The sequence below is a fragment of the Mustelus asterias genome, chromosome 13 (genome assembly GCF_964213995.1).
Source record: "Mustelus asterias chromosome 13, sMusAst1.hap1.1, whole genome shotgun sequence".
Taxonomy (NCBI): domain Eukaryota; kingdom Metazoa; phylum Chordata; class Chondrichthyes; order Carcharhiniformes; family Triakidae; genus Mustelus; species Mustelus asterias.
Window position 1 is genome coordinate 43391913 of NC_135813.1, and position 17197 is coordinate 43409109.

General features: G+C 43.3%; 1 protein-coding gene across 1 annotated transcript in view; it reads right to left on the reverse strand.

The window, feature by feature from the left end:
• pnpla7b (patatin-like phospholipase domain containing 7b) overlaps positions 1-17197 on the reverse strand; it is a 320408-nt gene that overhangs the window by 240576 nt on the left and 62635 nt on the right. The window contains exons 12-15 of the mRNA XM_078226670.1: positions 15783-15854; positions 13754-13857; positions 11512-11670; positions 4485-4562 (exon numbers count right to left, since the gene is read on the reverse strand). Coding sequence (XP_078082796.1) covers positions 4485-4562; positions 11512-11670; positions 13754-13857; positions 15783-15854 — 413 coding nt within the window. The remainder of the gene's footprint in view (positions 1-4484; positions 4563-11511; positions 11671-13753; positions 13858-15782; positions 15855-17197) is intronic.

The window sequence follows — 17197 nt, forward strand, 5'->3', positions numbered from 1 at the left end:
TTCACACATTCCTGTCATTCAGATGCCAGCTGCCCTTTACATGCACCAGCGAGGGTCCGGCCCGTCCACTCCCAGACTGTACCATCAGCTTTTTTTTAAAAAAGTGTTGTCTAGAAATTCACTTGGGTAGTAAGAAGTAGTGAGGCAGCATTTTGTTTTGGAAGGTAAGAAAATTGTAAGTATTGTTGTTCAGAGGGATTTGGATGTACTCAAAAAAGGAACTGCAGGTACAGCAATTGAGAAGGCAAATGGCACGTTGAACTTTATTACAAGGACGACAAAAATAAGGAGGTCTTGCTACAATTGTACAGGGTTTTGGTGAGACCTTCACCTGGAGAACTGTGCACAATTTTGGTTTCCATATTTAAGGAAGGATGTACTTGTGTTAATGATGGTATAGCAAAATTTGACTAGTTTGGGTCCTGGGCTGAGAGCACTGTCCTGAGATGAGAGGAGTTTAGAAGAATAAGACGTGGTTCCCATTGAAACAGACAAGATTCTTAAGAGACTTGACAGTAGACACCGAGGGGTTGTTTCCTCTGGCTGTGGAATATACAGTAAGTCTAACAACACCAGGTTAAAGTCCAACAGGTTTATTTGGTAGCAAAAGCCACAAGCTTTCGGAGCCCCAAGCCCCTTCTTCAGGTGAGTGAGGACTCGTGTTCACAAACAGGGCATATAAAGACACAAACTCAATTTACAAGATAATGGGTGGAATGTGAGTCTTTACAGGTAATCAAGTCTTAAAGGTACAGACAATGTGAGTGGAGAGAGCGTTAGGCACCAGTTAAAAAGATGTGGAATCTATGACATAGGGACACAATCTCAGGTATGGGACTCATCATTTACGACTGAGATGAGAAACTCTGCAGTAAGATGGTTGTAAATTCTTGCAATTCTCTACCCTCGGGGGTTGTGGATACTCCAATGTTGACCATTGACGAGGCGGAGATGAACAGACTTTTGGTCTGAGAATCGGGGAAAATGGGGAGAGGGTGGGAAAGTGGACTGACACCAAAGATCAGCGCTATTCGTGTTGAGTGACAGAGCAGGTTGACTGGTGGGACAGTCTGCTCCTATCTTTATGTTAAATTTCAAGAATAAATAAATTCTGGTCAATTTTTCCACTTATTGTGCCTTATCCGGAAGCGTTTGATAAAATTCTCAACTCGTTTCATGAGTAACTTTTTCAAGGAACAAATACTGGATGTCCTTGATAGGTATGTTCCTGTCAGGCAGGGAGGAAATGGCCGAGTGAGGGAACCATGGTTCACAAAAGAGGTGGAATGTCTTGTGAAAAGGAAGAGGGAAGCTTATGTAGGGATGAGGAAACAAGGTTCAGATGGCTCGATTGAGGGTTACAAGTTAGCAAGGAATGAGCTGAAAAAGGGGCTTAGGAGAGCTAGGAGGGGACATGAGAAGTCCTTGGCGGGTCGGATCAAGGAAAACCCCAAGGCTTTTTACTCTTATGTGAGGAATAAAAGAATGACCAGGGTGAGGTTAGGGCCGGTCAAGGACAGTGGTGGGAACTTGTGTATGGAGTCAGTAGAGATAGGCGAGGTGATGAATGAATACTTTTCTTCAGTGTTCACCAACGAGAGGGGCCATGTTTTTGAGGAAGAGAAGGTGTTACAGGCTAATAGGCTGGAGGAAATAGATGTTCGGAGGGAGGATGTCTTGGCAGTTTTGAATAAACTGAAGGTCGATAAGTCCCCTGGGCCTGATGAAATGTATCCTAGGATTCTTTGGGAGGCAAGGGATGAGATTGCAGAGCCTTTGGCGTTGATCTTTGGGTCCTCGCTGTCCACGGGGATGGTGCCAGAGGACTGGAGAATGGCGAATGTTGTTCCTCTGTTTAAGAAAGGGAATAGAAATGACCCTGGTAATTATAGACCGGTTAGTCTTACTTCGGTGGTTGGTAAATTGATGGAAAGGGTCCTTAGGGATGGGATTTACGACCATTTAGAAAGATGCGGATTAATCCGAGATAGTCAGCACGGATTCGTGAAGGGCAAGTCGTGCCTCACAAATTTGATTGAATTTTTTGAGGAGGTAACTAAGTGTGTTGATGAAGGTAGGGCAGTTGATGTCATATACATGGATTTTAGTAAGGCGTTTGATAAGGTCCCCCATGGTCGGCTTATGATGAAAGTGAGGAGGTGTGGGATAGAGGGAAAGTTGGCCGATTGGATAGGTAACTGGCTGTCTGCCCGAAGACAGAGGGTGGTGGTCGATGGAAAATTTTCGGATTGGAGGCAGGTTGCTAGCGGTGTGCCGCAGGGATCAGTGCTTGGTCCTCTGCTCTTTGTGATTTTTATTAATGACTTAGAGGAGGGGGCTGAAGGGTGGATCAGTAAATTTGCTGATGACACCAAGATTGATGGAGTAGTGGATGAGGTGGAGGGCTGTTGTAGGCTGCAAAGAGACATAGATAGGATGCAAAGCTGGGCTGAAAAATGGCAAATGGAGTTTAACCCTGATAAATGTGAGGTGATTCATTTTGGTAGGACAAATTTAAATGTGGATTACAGGGTCAAAGGTAGGGTTCTGAAGACTGTGGAGGAACAGAGAGATCTTGGGGTCCATATCCACAGATCTCTAAAGGTTGCCACTCAAGTGGATAGAGCTGTGAAGAAGGCCTATAGTGTGTTAGCTTTTATTAACAGGGGGTTGGAGTTTAAGAGCCGTGGGGTTATGCTGCAACTGTACAGGACCTTGGTGAGACCACATTTGGAATATTGTGTGCAGTTCTGGTCACCTCACTATAAGAAGGATGTGGAAGTGCTGGAAAGAGTGCAGAGGAGATTTACCAGGATGCTGCCTGGTTTGGAGGGTAGGTCATATGAGGAAAGGTTGAGGGAGCTAGGGCTGTTCTCTCTGGAGCGGAGGAGGCTGAGGGGAGACTTGATAGAGGTGTATAAAATGATGAAGGGGATAGATAGAGTGAACGTTCAAAGACTATTTCTTCGGGTGGATGGAGCTATTACAAGGGGGCATAACTATAGGGTTCGTGGTGGGAGATACAGGACGGATATCAGAGGTAGGTTCTTTACGCAGAGAGTGGTTGGGGTGTGGAATGGACTGCCTGCAGTGATAGTGGAGTCAGACACTTTAGAAACATTTAAGCGGTTATTGGATAGGCACATGGAGCACACCAGGATGATAGGGAGTGGGATAGCTTGATCTTGGTTTCAGATAAAGCTCGGCACAACATCGTGGGCCGAAGGGCCTGTTCTGTGCTGTACTGTTCTATGTTCTATGTTCTAGTAAGGAGGCAAACAACAACAACTTGTATTCGTATAGCACCTTTAACATAGCTAAATATATAGGGGCAAAAAAAAAACAAAGCACAACAAACCACACAAATGGGTTGAGTTTTAAAGAGTGGCTTGATAGGGAAAAGAAAGTTAGAAGGGTGGAAGGATTTAGGGCGGGAATTCCAGAGCCTAGGGCCCGGGCAGCTGAAGGCAAAGGTGGAGCAATTAAAATTGGGGTTGCTCAAGAAGCCAGAATGAGATGAGTGTAGTTGCAACAGTTGCTTAACTGGAGATTAGAGACAAGGAGGGAGAGGCCGTGGAAGGGTGAAAGACAAAGATGAGAAATTTAAAATCGAGGAGTTGCTTAACGAACTAATGGCCAGTGTGGGTCAGCAAGTACTGGAGGTATGGATGGATGAGATTTGGAGAGAGTCTGGGCACGTGAAGCAGAGTTTTGGACTCAACGTTACCCACTTCACCAGTGGGGCACTGTGGCCACACAGGTTGGATGATCTACAGGTTGCCCTCCTGTAATTCACCAAACCCAACTTCAACACAAACAGCAAAAACAGAAAACGCTGGGAAATCTCAGCAGGTCTGACAGCATCTGGGGAGAGAGAAGGAAACCAACGTTTCGAGTCTGGATAACCCTTCGTCAGAGATTACTTCGTCAGAGCTAACTTCTACACAGCCGCACCGCTCCCCTGAGACCTCTGCCACTGAGGGGAAGAGCAACAAAATCCAGGGAACACCCTCACCTTGTGCCACACAGATTATATCGCGAGTCAGCAACCTGCTCTCAGTGATACGCAGCAATCTGCAATCCAACGTTGAAATAGACCGCTCACAACTCCATCAGTGCATTAGGTATAATTTTCATAATGTGAGCATAAGTAAACCAGGAGTTTTCAAAATATAAACTGCCCATGGAGAAAAAGGTAGCACTGAGGAGTTCATAACACACCCAATAAAGAGAAAGTTTAGAGCAAACATTGGTCAGTATCCTGGGATTCCCTAACTCTCACTCTGTGGGAACGCCATCATTTCAGGCAATGCAGCAGGTCCCCCATTGCCAGCAATGGGCAATAATTATGGTCCTGACAACACCTGATGCATCGCGTCAAATTGGGGATGTCTGCATTTGCCAATCCTGCAATCAAATCAAGCCTCTTTGCATGTAGAACCGGAGGGTACATACAAGAGCTCAGCCAAATGCAGTGTCCTTACCTGGTCACCTTGCTTTGCCACAACTGTTCCAGCTTTAACCTGTTCAAGAGTCACTCTGCCATCCAGCAATAAGGGATCCTAGGAAATAGAGAGAAAACGGAGATAAGGATAATCCATTTCTGCTTCGACAATTTGCTTAACCTTATCTTGCTGTCATTGCATTTGCAAATCTCCTCCGTCACTCCGATGAAAGAACATCCGATGATTCCTCAGACTAACTTACTGGCTGTACTTGTGATTTCTAAAAATAAAACCGTAAGTGCCGCATTTGTCAATTTTACTTCCATTAATTTTACATCAAGGGCAGGTAGAGGAGTTCTGATATTTCAGCTTTGGAGAAAATAAATATTTTTGAAGACAAAGCATTGCTGTATGGTTGGTGTAGGTTCAGCCTCAACTGAAGACAGTCAGCCTTGATTGAGTAGTAACCCCAATGCAAGTGTGTAATGGGGATGACCAGCACAATGCTAACCTGACTCAGAATTGGAGACATCCACACTATAGCTGAGCCTGGATGCTGAGGAAAAGTGAGCGAGGATCGTAACTAACTTGAGAAGTCCAAAGATGTGCAGGTTAGGTGGATTGGCCATGCTAAATTGTCCCTTAGTATAGGGGGACTAGCTAGGATAAATTCATGGCATAATGGGGATAAGTCCTGGATGGGATTGCGGTCAGTGCAGACTTGATGGGCTGAATGGCCTCCTTCTGCACTGTAGGGATTCTATGAACATGTACAGGTTAGCAAAACAGGCAAATGAAATTGAATGCAGAGAAATGGAAAACTATTTTGTTTGGTTTAAAGTTTTTAAGTTTAAAGTTTATTTATTTGCGTCACAGGTAGGGTTACTTTAACGCTACATTGAAGTTACTGTGAAAATCCCCTAGTCGCCACACTCCAGCACCTGTTAGGGTACACTGAGAATTTAGCATGGCTAGTGCACCTAACCAGCACGTCTTTCGGACTGTGGAGGAAACCGGAGCACCCGGAGGAAACCCATGCAGACATGGGGAAAATGTGCAAACTCCACACAGACACTGACTGAGCTGGGAATCGAACCTGGGTCCCTGGCGCTGTGAGGCAGCAGTGTTAAGAAGAATGAAGAGATATAAACTACTTAACGCCATTATAAGGGGGTACAGGAACTGGGAGATCTGGAAATATATGTACAGAAGTCTTGAAGGCAGCTGGACAGTTAAAAGGTCCGTTATAAAAATGCATACTGGATCCTTTGTTTCATGGAGACATGGGATACAAATATAACTACGCTAACAGTTCTGAAGAAGTCGTATTGGACTCAAAACATTAACACTGCTTCCTTCTCCGCTGATGCTGCCTGACCTGTTGAGGCTTTCCAGCACATTGTTTGCATTTCTTACATTAAGCTTTTACAAAACACAGATAAGGTCCAACCGGAGTATTATGGACCTAAGAAGGTCTTAGTGAGTGTACGAAGGAGATTAAACTGGAATAAAAGGATTGAAAGGGGATGAAAGGATTTAGCTACATAAAAAGACAAAAGTTGTTGCCTTCAAACAGAGGTTAGAGGAGATGTTAGAGGTATTCAAAATTATGAAGGGTTTCAATGGAGTAAACGAGGAGAAATTTTCTACTGGGCAAAAGGTTGGTAACCAGAAAACAGAGACTTAAGGTAATTGGCAAAAGAGCCAGAGGAACATGAGGGAAAAAATATTACACAGCTCATTATAATCCGCAATATACTGGCTCAAAGCAGATTCAATAGCAACTTCTAAAGGGGAACTGGACAAATACCCAAAAGGGTGAAGCTTACAAATCTATGGGAAAATGGCGGGAGAAAGAAAGTGGATAGCTCTTTCAAAGAGCTAACATGGGCACCATGAGTAGAATGGTCACATTCTGTGCTGTATCATTCCATGATTCAAAATCAGCAGCCAAGTTAGATAGAACCTTAGAAACCCTACAAGTGCAGAAGGAGGCCATTCAGCCCATCGAGCCTGCACCGACAACAATCATAACCCCACACATTTACCCCGCTAATTCCTCTAACCTACACATCATGGGACACTAAGGGGCAATTTAGCATGGCCAATGCACCAGACCCACACATCTTTGGACTGTGGGAGGAAACTGGAGCACCCGGAGGAAACCCACGCAGACACGGGGAGAACGTGCAAACTCCACACAGTCACCCGAGGTAGAACATTAACTATTCACAAAATATGAAGACTGCGCCAGGTAGCAGACTCACTAAAGATTCCAAAACTTGTTCTTTAGATTACCAAATTTCAGATAGTCGGCTATTATTATTCATTCACATAACTCCCTGATCCATTTAATATACAATTTGGTAGTAATTTTTCAAATGAGCATTAACCAGACGATTATCAGCCAAGTTTCTTCAATATAAATAATTTTGTTTTGAATTTTTCACTCATGTTCCAAGAATTAAATTCAGCTTTACGAAAGCTAAATTTCAGATGAAAATCTTTGAGAGTGAATGCAACATTCTCCAAGTGATTATTCAGCACTAAAATTAAAAAGAATTGACTCATTAAATGTCAAAATATTTTGCTTACCTTAAATATAGAATTTCAAAGAGAAAACAAAGTGTAAACACAAAACATGATGCTTGTTTTAAAGAATTTGTTGCAAATTGAAAATTTCCATACTAATGCATCAAACTGCCTTGCTGTTGAGTCTGCAGTTTGTACTGTAGGGGGATTCAACAATTAGAGGCTTCTGTGAAGAGCTATGGGTATTTTATGTTAAAGACTCTACACAAAATGTAAATAAATAGCTTAAATATCTGTCTGGTGAATTGGCTACAGGGTCACGACTTCCAGAATGCATTTACCTTCGCGACAAGTTTAGTCGATTTATTATTAGTTCCAAGTAGGCTTACATTAACACTGCAATGAAGTTACTGTGAAAATCCCCTTGTCACCACAGTCTGGCGCTTGTTCGGGTCAATGCACCTAACCTGCACGTCTTTCAGACTGTGGAGGAGACCGGAGCAAACCCACGCAGACATGGGGAGAATGTGCAAATCCACACAGACAGTGACCCAAGCCAGGAATTGAACCCGGGTCCCTGGCGCTGAGGCAGCAGTGCTAACCACTGTGCCGCCCCTGGGCACCGACAAGCGACATACAAGATGGCAAACATTGATACTGACAACTGGGAGAGAGTTGATGATGCCGTGACCTCTGGAGGCTGACGATTTGAAAGGACATTGGAAGAGGTGAGCAGAGAAGAGGAGCTATGCTGGCCAGGATGAGGGTTCAGAGAAAATGCAGGCAGCAAATCATGCACCTTCTCAGCCCACTGCCTTTCTCTGCAGCAATGTGGCAGAGACTGCCATGCCATAGTGCAGCTTCTGAACCACTCCAGGCCATGCTTAACACAGAGCTGACCACCACAGCACAAAGCATTGTCTCACAAGACAGAGGGCTGCCAGTACTATCTAAGCGCAAATAGATGCTGTCATCGTTGTAGGAGTGCAAAAAATGCAGAGCGATGAGCAGTTGGAGTAAACACATCTGCAAAGGTATTGAGACATTCTGTACAGGCCAGTACTGGAAGTATGTTATCGGCTTTTGTGGACCTGGAATCGGACCCAAAATAGTAAATGCAACAGTTTGCTATGATGCAGGTATTAAATTTGGACAAAAGATGGACAGTACCAATTTAGGCAACTGAAAAGGTATAGTAAACATTGCATTCATTTTCAAAAACTTCCATGACACTGAGTTGCTACTGGTCGTTTCGTAGGTCGTCAAATTTGGGACCCAGCTGGGTAACAGCAAGTTATAATGTCCTTCCTCATCAATAAGCACTGATGGTCAGGGTGAACTGACTGATGGCAGGGCTAGATCAATCTCTCTGGAAATTGGTCAGGAAATGGCAAAGGCTTTAACAGGACTTCAGAAACCAAGTGCTCATCAGCATGTCATAAAATAGTTCATACAAAGTGTTTATAATCTTTGATTCTCTGATTGAACTCTAAGTATTGGAGAAATAGACTCCAAAGAAAAGCGTCCAAACTGCAAGGGCAGACTAGAAATTTCCACCATCATATAGCATTGCGTTGGAAAGATCTACAAAAGATGGCTTCACTTAAATTTTCTTATACTTATCTAATTGTAAGGTAAATATACCCAACCATGATTATTACAATTATTAACTTATGGGTTGATTGCTTTTTAGATGACTTCACCAGGTTGAGTATCTTACTGTGGCTCCACATATAATTAACTTGTATATAAACTTGGCCAAGTAGTTTTAATCCGAAGGCATTGGTCTGCCAATGTAGAGCTTTCTACCTTGCGGCAGATAACAATGAGGGAGCAACTTGGAACCTTGTGTACACAAGGCCATACATGGCACGCACAGGGGCATGGAATGATAAGGTGCTGGGAGAAAGCCAAAGCTCTAACACACCACTGAGATTCTGCTCCGTGTACTAACCGAGCCCAGTAACATTTACTGACTCTCCAAAATCACAAGCAGAAAAACAGTTTTTAAAAGTGGGAATTTATTTAGTTACTCATGATTCTTTGTAACTGTTTAGTATCCTCTCTCAACTGTTAACAGCCTCCATTAGGAAGGTCAGGGTCAGTTATTGCACAGAGCATGCCTGTACTTGAAGCAGCCTCTTGAGGAAAACAAACCAGGTGGCTGAGTGGATTGAAAGAGAGAAAATGACTATTAATCGGAAACCTGACACCACAGTTCTGTTCACAAAGCAGGCGTTGGAAAATGATCAATGCAGTTCTTTGTCACAGACTTTGTGCATACACAAAAAAATTCAAATCTTGCTACCCAATCAGGTACTGCACTAGAACGCAAAGCACATTTGAAAAATTAGCAATGGAAATTTCCTTTAAAATGAATAAACAGGTAAGCTAGTGGCTAAGAAACTAGAAGGACCATGAATTTTAAACTGGCCAGCGAGTTCATTTTATCATGGTGGCACATTGGTTAGCACTGCTGCCTCACAACACCAGGAACCCAGGTTCAATTCTGGCCTTGGGTGACTGTGTGGAGTTTGCACATTCTTCCCATGTCCGTTTGGGTTTCCTCCGGGTGCTCCGGTTTCTTCCCACAGTCCAAAGATGTTCAGGTTAGGTGGATTAGCTATGCTGAATTGCCCTTGGTGTCCCAAGATGTATAGGTTAGGGGAAATAGTGGGTTACAGAGATGGATAAGATGCTACGTCAAAGACTTGGTGCAGACTCGATGGATCCAATGGCCTCCTTCTGCTCTGTAGCATTCTATCCTAAGCCCCTGTTTTGCCCGGCATTCCTGGCTCAGGCCGGTGGGGACTGAAACATTGAAGCAGCCTGAGGGCTCCGACAGTGAAGGGCAAAAGGAGCAGAGGAGAGGAGGACATGCTCTCTTTCTACAGCACTGGCTGTCGTAAAGCAGAGAGCTTAAAACTGAATGAAAGGGACAGAGTGAGTTTCAACGGTAAGTGAATGGAATATTAGGGTGTGTGTGGGGGTTGGATGTCCCTGGGGAGGGGTCAGGGTGAGCCATGCGGGGCTCGGGCTGAGTGTTTAAAATAGTTACTCAGAAGTTAGAAGAACTTTTTTTTCCTTCCAACTCTTTCAGAGTAACTATGAATGTAAAATTGGCAGAACCACCCAAAGTTAGCAATTTAAATCACTTTCTTGGATGGTTCCCAACCCAGCACAATTCATAGAATCCAAGTGTGCAGAAGGAAGCCATTTGGCCCATCACATCTATACCGACCACAATCCCACCCAGGCCCTATCCCCATAACCCCATGCATTTACACCAGCTAGTCCCCCTGACACTAAGGGGCAATTTAGCATAGCTAATCCACCTAACCTGCACATCTTTGGACTGTGGAAGGAAACCGGAGTACCCGGAGGAAACCCATGCAGACATGGGGAGAACATGTAAACTCCACACAGACAGTTACCCAAGCCGGAAGTTGAACCCGGGTCCCTGGCGCCGAGAGACAGCAGTGCTAACCATTGTGCCACCATGCCGCTCCATGGGAGGTTACCTCTTCTGGACAATTGCCAGATAGTGAGAGAACTTCCAAGAGGGATTCCCCATCGCGTCATTGGGCTTCCCCCCTAAATCAACACTGCGGAACTGGTAAGTTAAGGCACAACAATTTTAAATTATATGTAGACAGGGCTAATTTACCCAAATCCACAGTTGAAGCACACAACCAATTTCACGCAATGTTTTGAGAAGCACAATTCATTAAGCCTGTGTAAACATACTGAGTCATGGTTTATTGTGCTCAATGTATGAGTGTGCCTTGTATAGCCGTAAACAGATAGATCACTGTCACCTTCACAGATCTGTGTTCCAAGATACCAGTGGTGTATTTTCCAATTCTCTGAAGTGAAGTGGACAGCTTTATCCAGACAAACACATTCATAAACAATGTCAACTTGACAATCAATGTGTAATTACTGGAAACTATTCCACAGTCAGATGAATTATTTATAATATCCAATCCATTTCTTTTTCCAGATGCTTAGTGACTCATTCTGTTTTATGAGCTGAAAGGCTGTGATGTTCAGTGTTGATACTATGCCCACACCAGCCAAGTGTCCCACGATCAGTATCATCAGTTGCAGGCCTTTCAACAACTTCAAACAAGGTCAAAGTAGATCATAGATTATTATAGTCCTCTCTGCAAGAGGACAACTGAAATGTTACCACAGCAAGAACATGTAGAAGTCTAACAACAAAGATATTCAGCATAGCTGTGGACATCTCCCAGAGGTAGCCCTAGCAGCACCTACAGCTGTCAAGTCTTTTGGGACATTTGAGACGTGCTAAAATTCTACAGAAATGCAAGCTTCTTTGGCAGTGAGTGATTTGAACAAATACTTTTGTTGCCATCTTTGGCTGTAAAATTGGATAACATTCAGTGACGTTGGAGACCTTTGTGTGGCTCGTGGCCAGTTTAGCCATTGTGTAAAACCTACTCATATATAATTAGCAATACAGCACCTGTCACAACAGTAAGCTGCCTTTGTAAGTATTTTTATAACTCACATCAAGTTTCATCAAGGTCAGAAGATCCCTCTTGGCAGCCTCTAAAATCATGTGATGCTGTCTGTGATTGCTAATCTCGCTTGGTCGTTCCTCGCCTTCAATGTAACGGTAAACGACAGAAGGCTGCTCCATCATAGTAACACTCTTCTTCAGAGAAGGCTATTGAACAAATTATTGGGGTTAGGTGTCAGAGGCATGTTTTTCAGTTTTCTATTTTTGTTTATAAATAAGCATCACCTCCAGCACTGTTTTTATAACAGCAGATGATTGCACAGAGTGCCAGAACCGCACCTCCCCCCCCCCCCCCAACTCCCCAAGTCTCTTGCAGTCACATGTTTATTCACTGTTCAGCCAGGCCATTGTGAGATTAATACATTTAGCATCAGCAGAGCTTCCACTCTGGGAGAAGGTACAAGAATGGAAAGTTAAGCTGCATGTTTCGGTTCAAATGTTCAAGCAAGTACAATGTTCCAACTTCTCTTTGTTCAAAGGAACGAAGAGAAAGTCAGACATTAAGTTTAAGCGAACAACTCTTATGCTTACAGATATGTTGCCACATAAACATTAGTTTGATTTCCAATGTACCCAGAAAACAAGAGTATCACTGAAAGGTTTGGAGTTTGAATCGTTGAATGGTTTCAAGGAGATAGACAGACATATTTCCAATAAAAAAGGGGATATGGGGAACAGGTGAGGAGATGGATTTGAGACCAAGGAACGTCAGCCATGATCTGACTCAATGGCTCGAAGGGCTGAATTTACCTACTTCTGCTCCTAATTCCTATGTTAAGGCCTTATAGGCTTACAAAGGAATCATCATGGTACCCAGGGTGCAGCAGACTCTGCTAAAGTCTGTTTGACGTTTAGCAGCCTGCCCGAAAGCAAATGAATGCTCATTAACAAGAAATCATTTTGGTGGCACAAAAAGAAATTACTGGCAAGCTTAAGAAATCACACGTGATAGTTGATTTACCCGATACAGACTGCATCGCCCCCTCCCTGTAGGGAAATGGCCAACACTCCAAATGCAAGGAGTTCAGGTCCACTTGGTCAAGGTTTCATTAATGAAGCAGGTTGGCTGGTCAATAGTCCCCTGGAGGAGTGGATATCTGCCTAGCCCAAGCATTATATTGACCCCATGTTTTTCATTATTTTGTTATGATACACCATTCATATACACAAAAACAAAAGTATATTAAACATATACACTTTATATATAGGTAAAGGAGATAATGGTGGCATATTTCTTATTCGGGCACAGGATAGACAGAGTCCCACTTTTTCTTCAATCTGAACATCCAGACCCGGCCACCAAAAATAACGACATGCCAATTCCTTCATCCTGACTATACCAGGATAACTTTTGTGTAGTTGTTCAAGAACTCTTCCAGGCAGACTAGGAAGAATGATCACTTAATTTTCCACAACAAACACACAGCATGGCTGATCAACTCGAGCTTTCTTGACACGTATGGTTTCGAATCAGGATGCAGACAATGCGGCACGGTAGCACAGTGGTTAGCACTGCTGCTTCACAGCTCCAGGGACCTGGGTTCGATTCCCGGCTTGGGTCACTGTCTGTGTGGAGTTTGCACATTCTCCTCGTGTCTGCGTGGGTTTCCTCCGGGTGCTCCGGTTTCCTCCCACAGTCCAAAGATGTGCGGGTTAGGTTGATTGGCCATGCTAAAATTGCCCCTTAGTGTCCTGAGATGTGTAGGTTAGAGGGATTATGGGGTATGGGGGTAGGGCCTGGGTGGGATTGTGGTCGGTGCAGACTCGATGGGCCAAATGGCCTCTTTCTGCACTGTAGGGTATCTATCTATCATAGGTGTTTTATTTATATATATATATACACATACATACGTGTGTTTTAGGTACAAGAAACTTTGAGGCATCAGTATAAGGAATCATACAAATTCAATAGGATATAATATATATATATATATATATAATACACACACACACAATATATATATGTAAATAGTCTGGATTTGAATTTATATGATTCTTTATCCTGCTAAAACATTGAAAAGCCCCTAGTGCATTTACTTTCGAAGTGCAGTAACTGCCACTATGTAAGCAAATACGGGGCAGCTACTGGGTTTTTCAGGTTTGAGAACCGGGTATAAGCTATTCTTTTGGTCTCAGTGGCTAACCAAGTGCATGTTTCCCTGCCTAGCTTAAGTTCCAGTTAAGTTTGCTGATTTCAAGATCGAGATGCTGTACTAAGATAGATATGTACCTTGATAGACATGACAGAACTGGAACAACGCTCCTCTGCTGAAAAACTGATCCTTGCCCTTTCGTACGCCATATCCATATCAGATTTACTAATGGACGCTCCGTCTGCAACAAGAACCAGCAATTATTTCAAAGCAACAGGGCAGATGATCAATTCAGTTTTACAAAGATACACAGATTGCCAATCTGCAACAAACATCCCCAGCATCACGATACTGACTCCCAGATTGCTTTTAAAGACAAATCCAGCCAGGTTGTGTCAGTTTGGGGGTTCTGGCTTATACACGGTATAAGTACTCAAATTTGGGTTACAAACTATATCTACATGCATCTGTCCATGACAGTATTGGTAGTAGTGACCCTTGCACAGTCCTGTGGAGACAAGTTCCACCTCAAACCGAGGATGCCCTCCATTGTGTTGTGTGACGCTACCCACTCTGTTAAAAGGGATGCATTTCGAACTAGCAACTCAAAACTGGGTGTCCGTGTGGTTCCGAGGGCCGTCATTAGCAGCAAAGAATTGTATTTAATCTCAACCTGCAAATCATAGCCCAGCACATCCCCTCTCTACTATGTCAAGCCAGAGGATGAATCCTGGGTTCAATGGAGGGTGCAGGAGGGCACGCCAGGAGTAGCACCATACATACCTAAAAATGAGATGCCAACCTGGTGGCACAGCAACACAGCACTACTTGCATATCAAACAGCAGAAGCAGCATGCAATAGATAGAGCCAAGCGATCCCACAACCAAAAGATCAGGTCTAAGCTCTGCAGTCCGTCACATCCAGTCATGAGTGGCGGTGGACAAGTAAACAATTAACTAGAGGAGAAGGCTCCATAAATATCCCCATCCTCATTGATAGAGGCAGTAAGAAGTCTGACAACACCAGGTTAAAGTCCAACAGCTTTATTTGGTAGCACGAGCTTTTGCAACGCACTCCTTCATCAGGTAAGTGGAGAGTTGGGTTCACAAACAGGGCATATATAGACAGACTCGATTGCAAGTTAATGGTTGGAATGCGAGTCCCAACAGTAATCAAGTCTCTACAGATACAGACAATGGGAGTGGAGGGAGGGATAATCACAGGTTAAAGAGGTGTGAATTGTCTCAAGCCAAGACAGTTAGTAGGATTTTGCAAGCCCAGGCCAAATGATGGGGGTTACACGTAGTGTGACATGAACCCAAAATCCCAGTTGAGGTTGTCCTCATGTGATTTCACACCCCTAACTACATACATGTGGCACTACTGTACCTTTAAGAAAGGTTTTTTTAAAAATCATGCTCTCTGCAGTTATAAACAGGCACCAAGCTGTCTGCTTGCAAGTCCTTTTATTGCTGCTTAAATGGTTTAAATGGGGTTTTGTTTATTTTTACTCTGGGCCTAATGCAGTGTCCGGGATTTTTATGGCCCTGAATTGTTGGAGGAAGAATGATTGACAGGTCAGGTGACAGGAGTTCTTTCACTTTCAGTTTGGGCTTTTGGTTTAGTTAGATGTTTTACTTCAGACTGGATGCAGTGTTGTCTCTCTTTCTCCCTGATGTTTTGGGAAGCTGTTCTGACTTCAAGCTTGTCTGTGTATGTATCAGCAAAGCTGCAGAATTCAAAAGATCATGGGAGCATCCTTCTTTTCTGTGTTAAACCTGTGGCAGGGGTATGTTTATAAGGAGATTTGTTTGGTTGGAACATTTCATTTAGTTGTTAAGATTTATACAATATCATGTCTTTTTTTCTTGTTTACAACTGGTAAAAGCTATTCCTAATTTTCTTTCTGTGTGTTAGCTGAATTCTTAAATAAACTTTGTTTGATAAAAGCTCCCTAGTGGGTCATTTGAATCATACTGAAGTGAAATATCTCATGCTTCCTCTAGCCAAATTCAAATTGCAAAACTTATGATCCAGGTGGACTTCCTTAAACACTTTGGAGTTTCCGACCTGGATTATAACATACGAGAGACAACCTATAACTCAAGTATGAGGAAGCAAGACATTCAACAGTGTCGCTAGTTTCCTATACACTGGTCACCAACCTGGGATATCCAAAGGTGCAGAAGCTGAGCGACACCTCTTGCTTAAACTATCCCCCGCCACATTCTTGGAATCTGAAACAGGGAGGAAGAAAACATTTTAATAGAACTAGAACGTAAAACCAAAATCTGACAATTCACTTTCCAGCAACAGCAGAGACTTATCACGCAACAGACACAACCAAATGAACCAATAGACATGGCTCTTTGGTGACTAGTTGGCAGCAATGCTGCGTCTATCTCTGGTGTCTGACTACAAATCCAGCACAGGCTGATAGCATCAATCTCATCCCTTGTGAAATTAGCTTGGGATCTTCTCATTTATTCCTTAGTTGACTGAGCTATACACCGGAGAATCACCACATTTAACAACCTCAAGAACAGCAACAATAGCTGGCGTGAGAAATAGGAACGTTCAAACTAGTGTAGTGAGGTCTTTTACAGCTGTTGGGAATAATGCAGGTACATTGTTGGATGGAACTGAATTTTTATATGTATATCTGAACTGGATAGTGCTCAGTAATGACAGTGGGTACCAAAGTGAACAAAGAACAAAGAAAATTACAGCACAGGAACAAGCCCTTTGGCCCTCCAAGCCTGCACCAACCATGCTGCCCGTCTGAACTAAAACCCCCTACCCTTCCGGGGACCATATCCCTCCACTCCCATCCTATTCATGCATTCGTCCAGACGCCCCTTAAAAATCACTACCATATCTGGAAAGAACTTTTGACTCCCCACCATCATACTTCGTGAGCACAGCATTTATACAAAAAGCAACTCTAAACTAAAGAATTGTTGAAATTATTCATACACTGTGATGCCAGCATTGTTAAACTGAATTCAACATCTATCTTCACATAAAATGGAACAAGTTTTTCTGGATATAAAATAACAATCTCCAGCACTAGAAAATGTACAAAGTACAGAATATGTTAATAGTTCTGAAAAAAAGCTTTTCATCTTCCACTCATCAGGACAGAATCACAAGAATACCAAATTTCACAGGCAACAACAAACTTGTACTACAAGGGTGCTAACTGATTGTTAAGTGGACATTGCCATGAAGAATGCACTGGGAACAGTTATCCCCAAGCTTTTGTTTAAACACAAACCAGCTAAGTCGACTCTGATTGGTCGAGGCGTTGCCATGGGGAATGCACCAGGGAACAGTTAACCCCAGAGCTTATGCTTAGTTGAAAAAGCACAATGCCTGGACATGTTTTGTAGAGGACAGGGCCCTGCGTTTGGCAGTCCTCGACTCCATTCAGGTTATGACAAACAGCGCTTATAATGTTTATAAATTGACACCCTGTTTCAACTTTCCCATGATGTGTAGTTGCCGGCGTTGGACTGGGGTGAACACAGTAAGAGTTTTAACAACACCAGGTTAAAGTCCAACAGGTTTATTTGGTAGC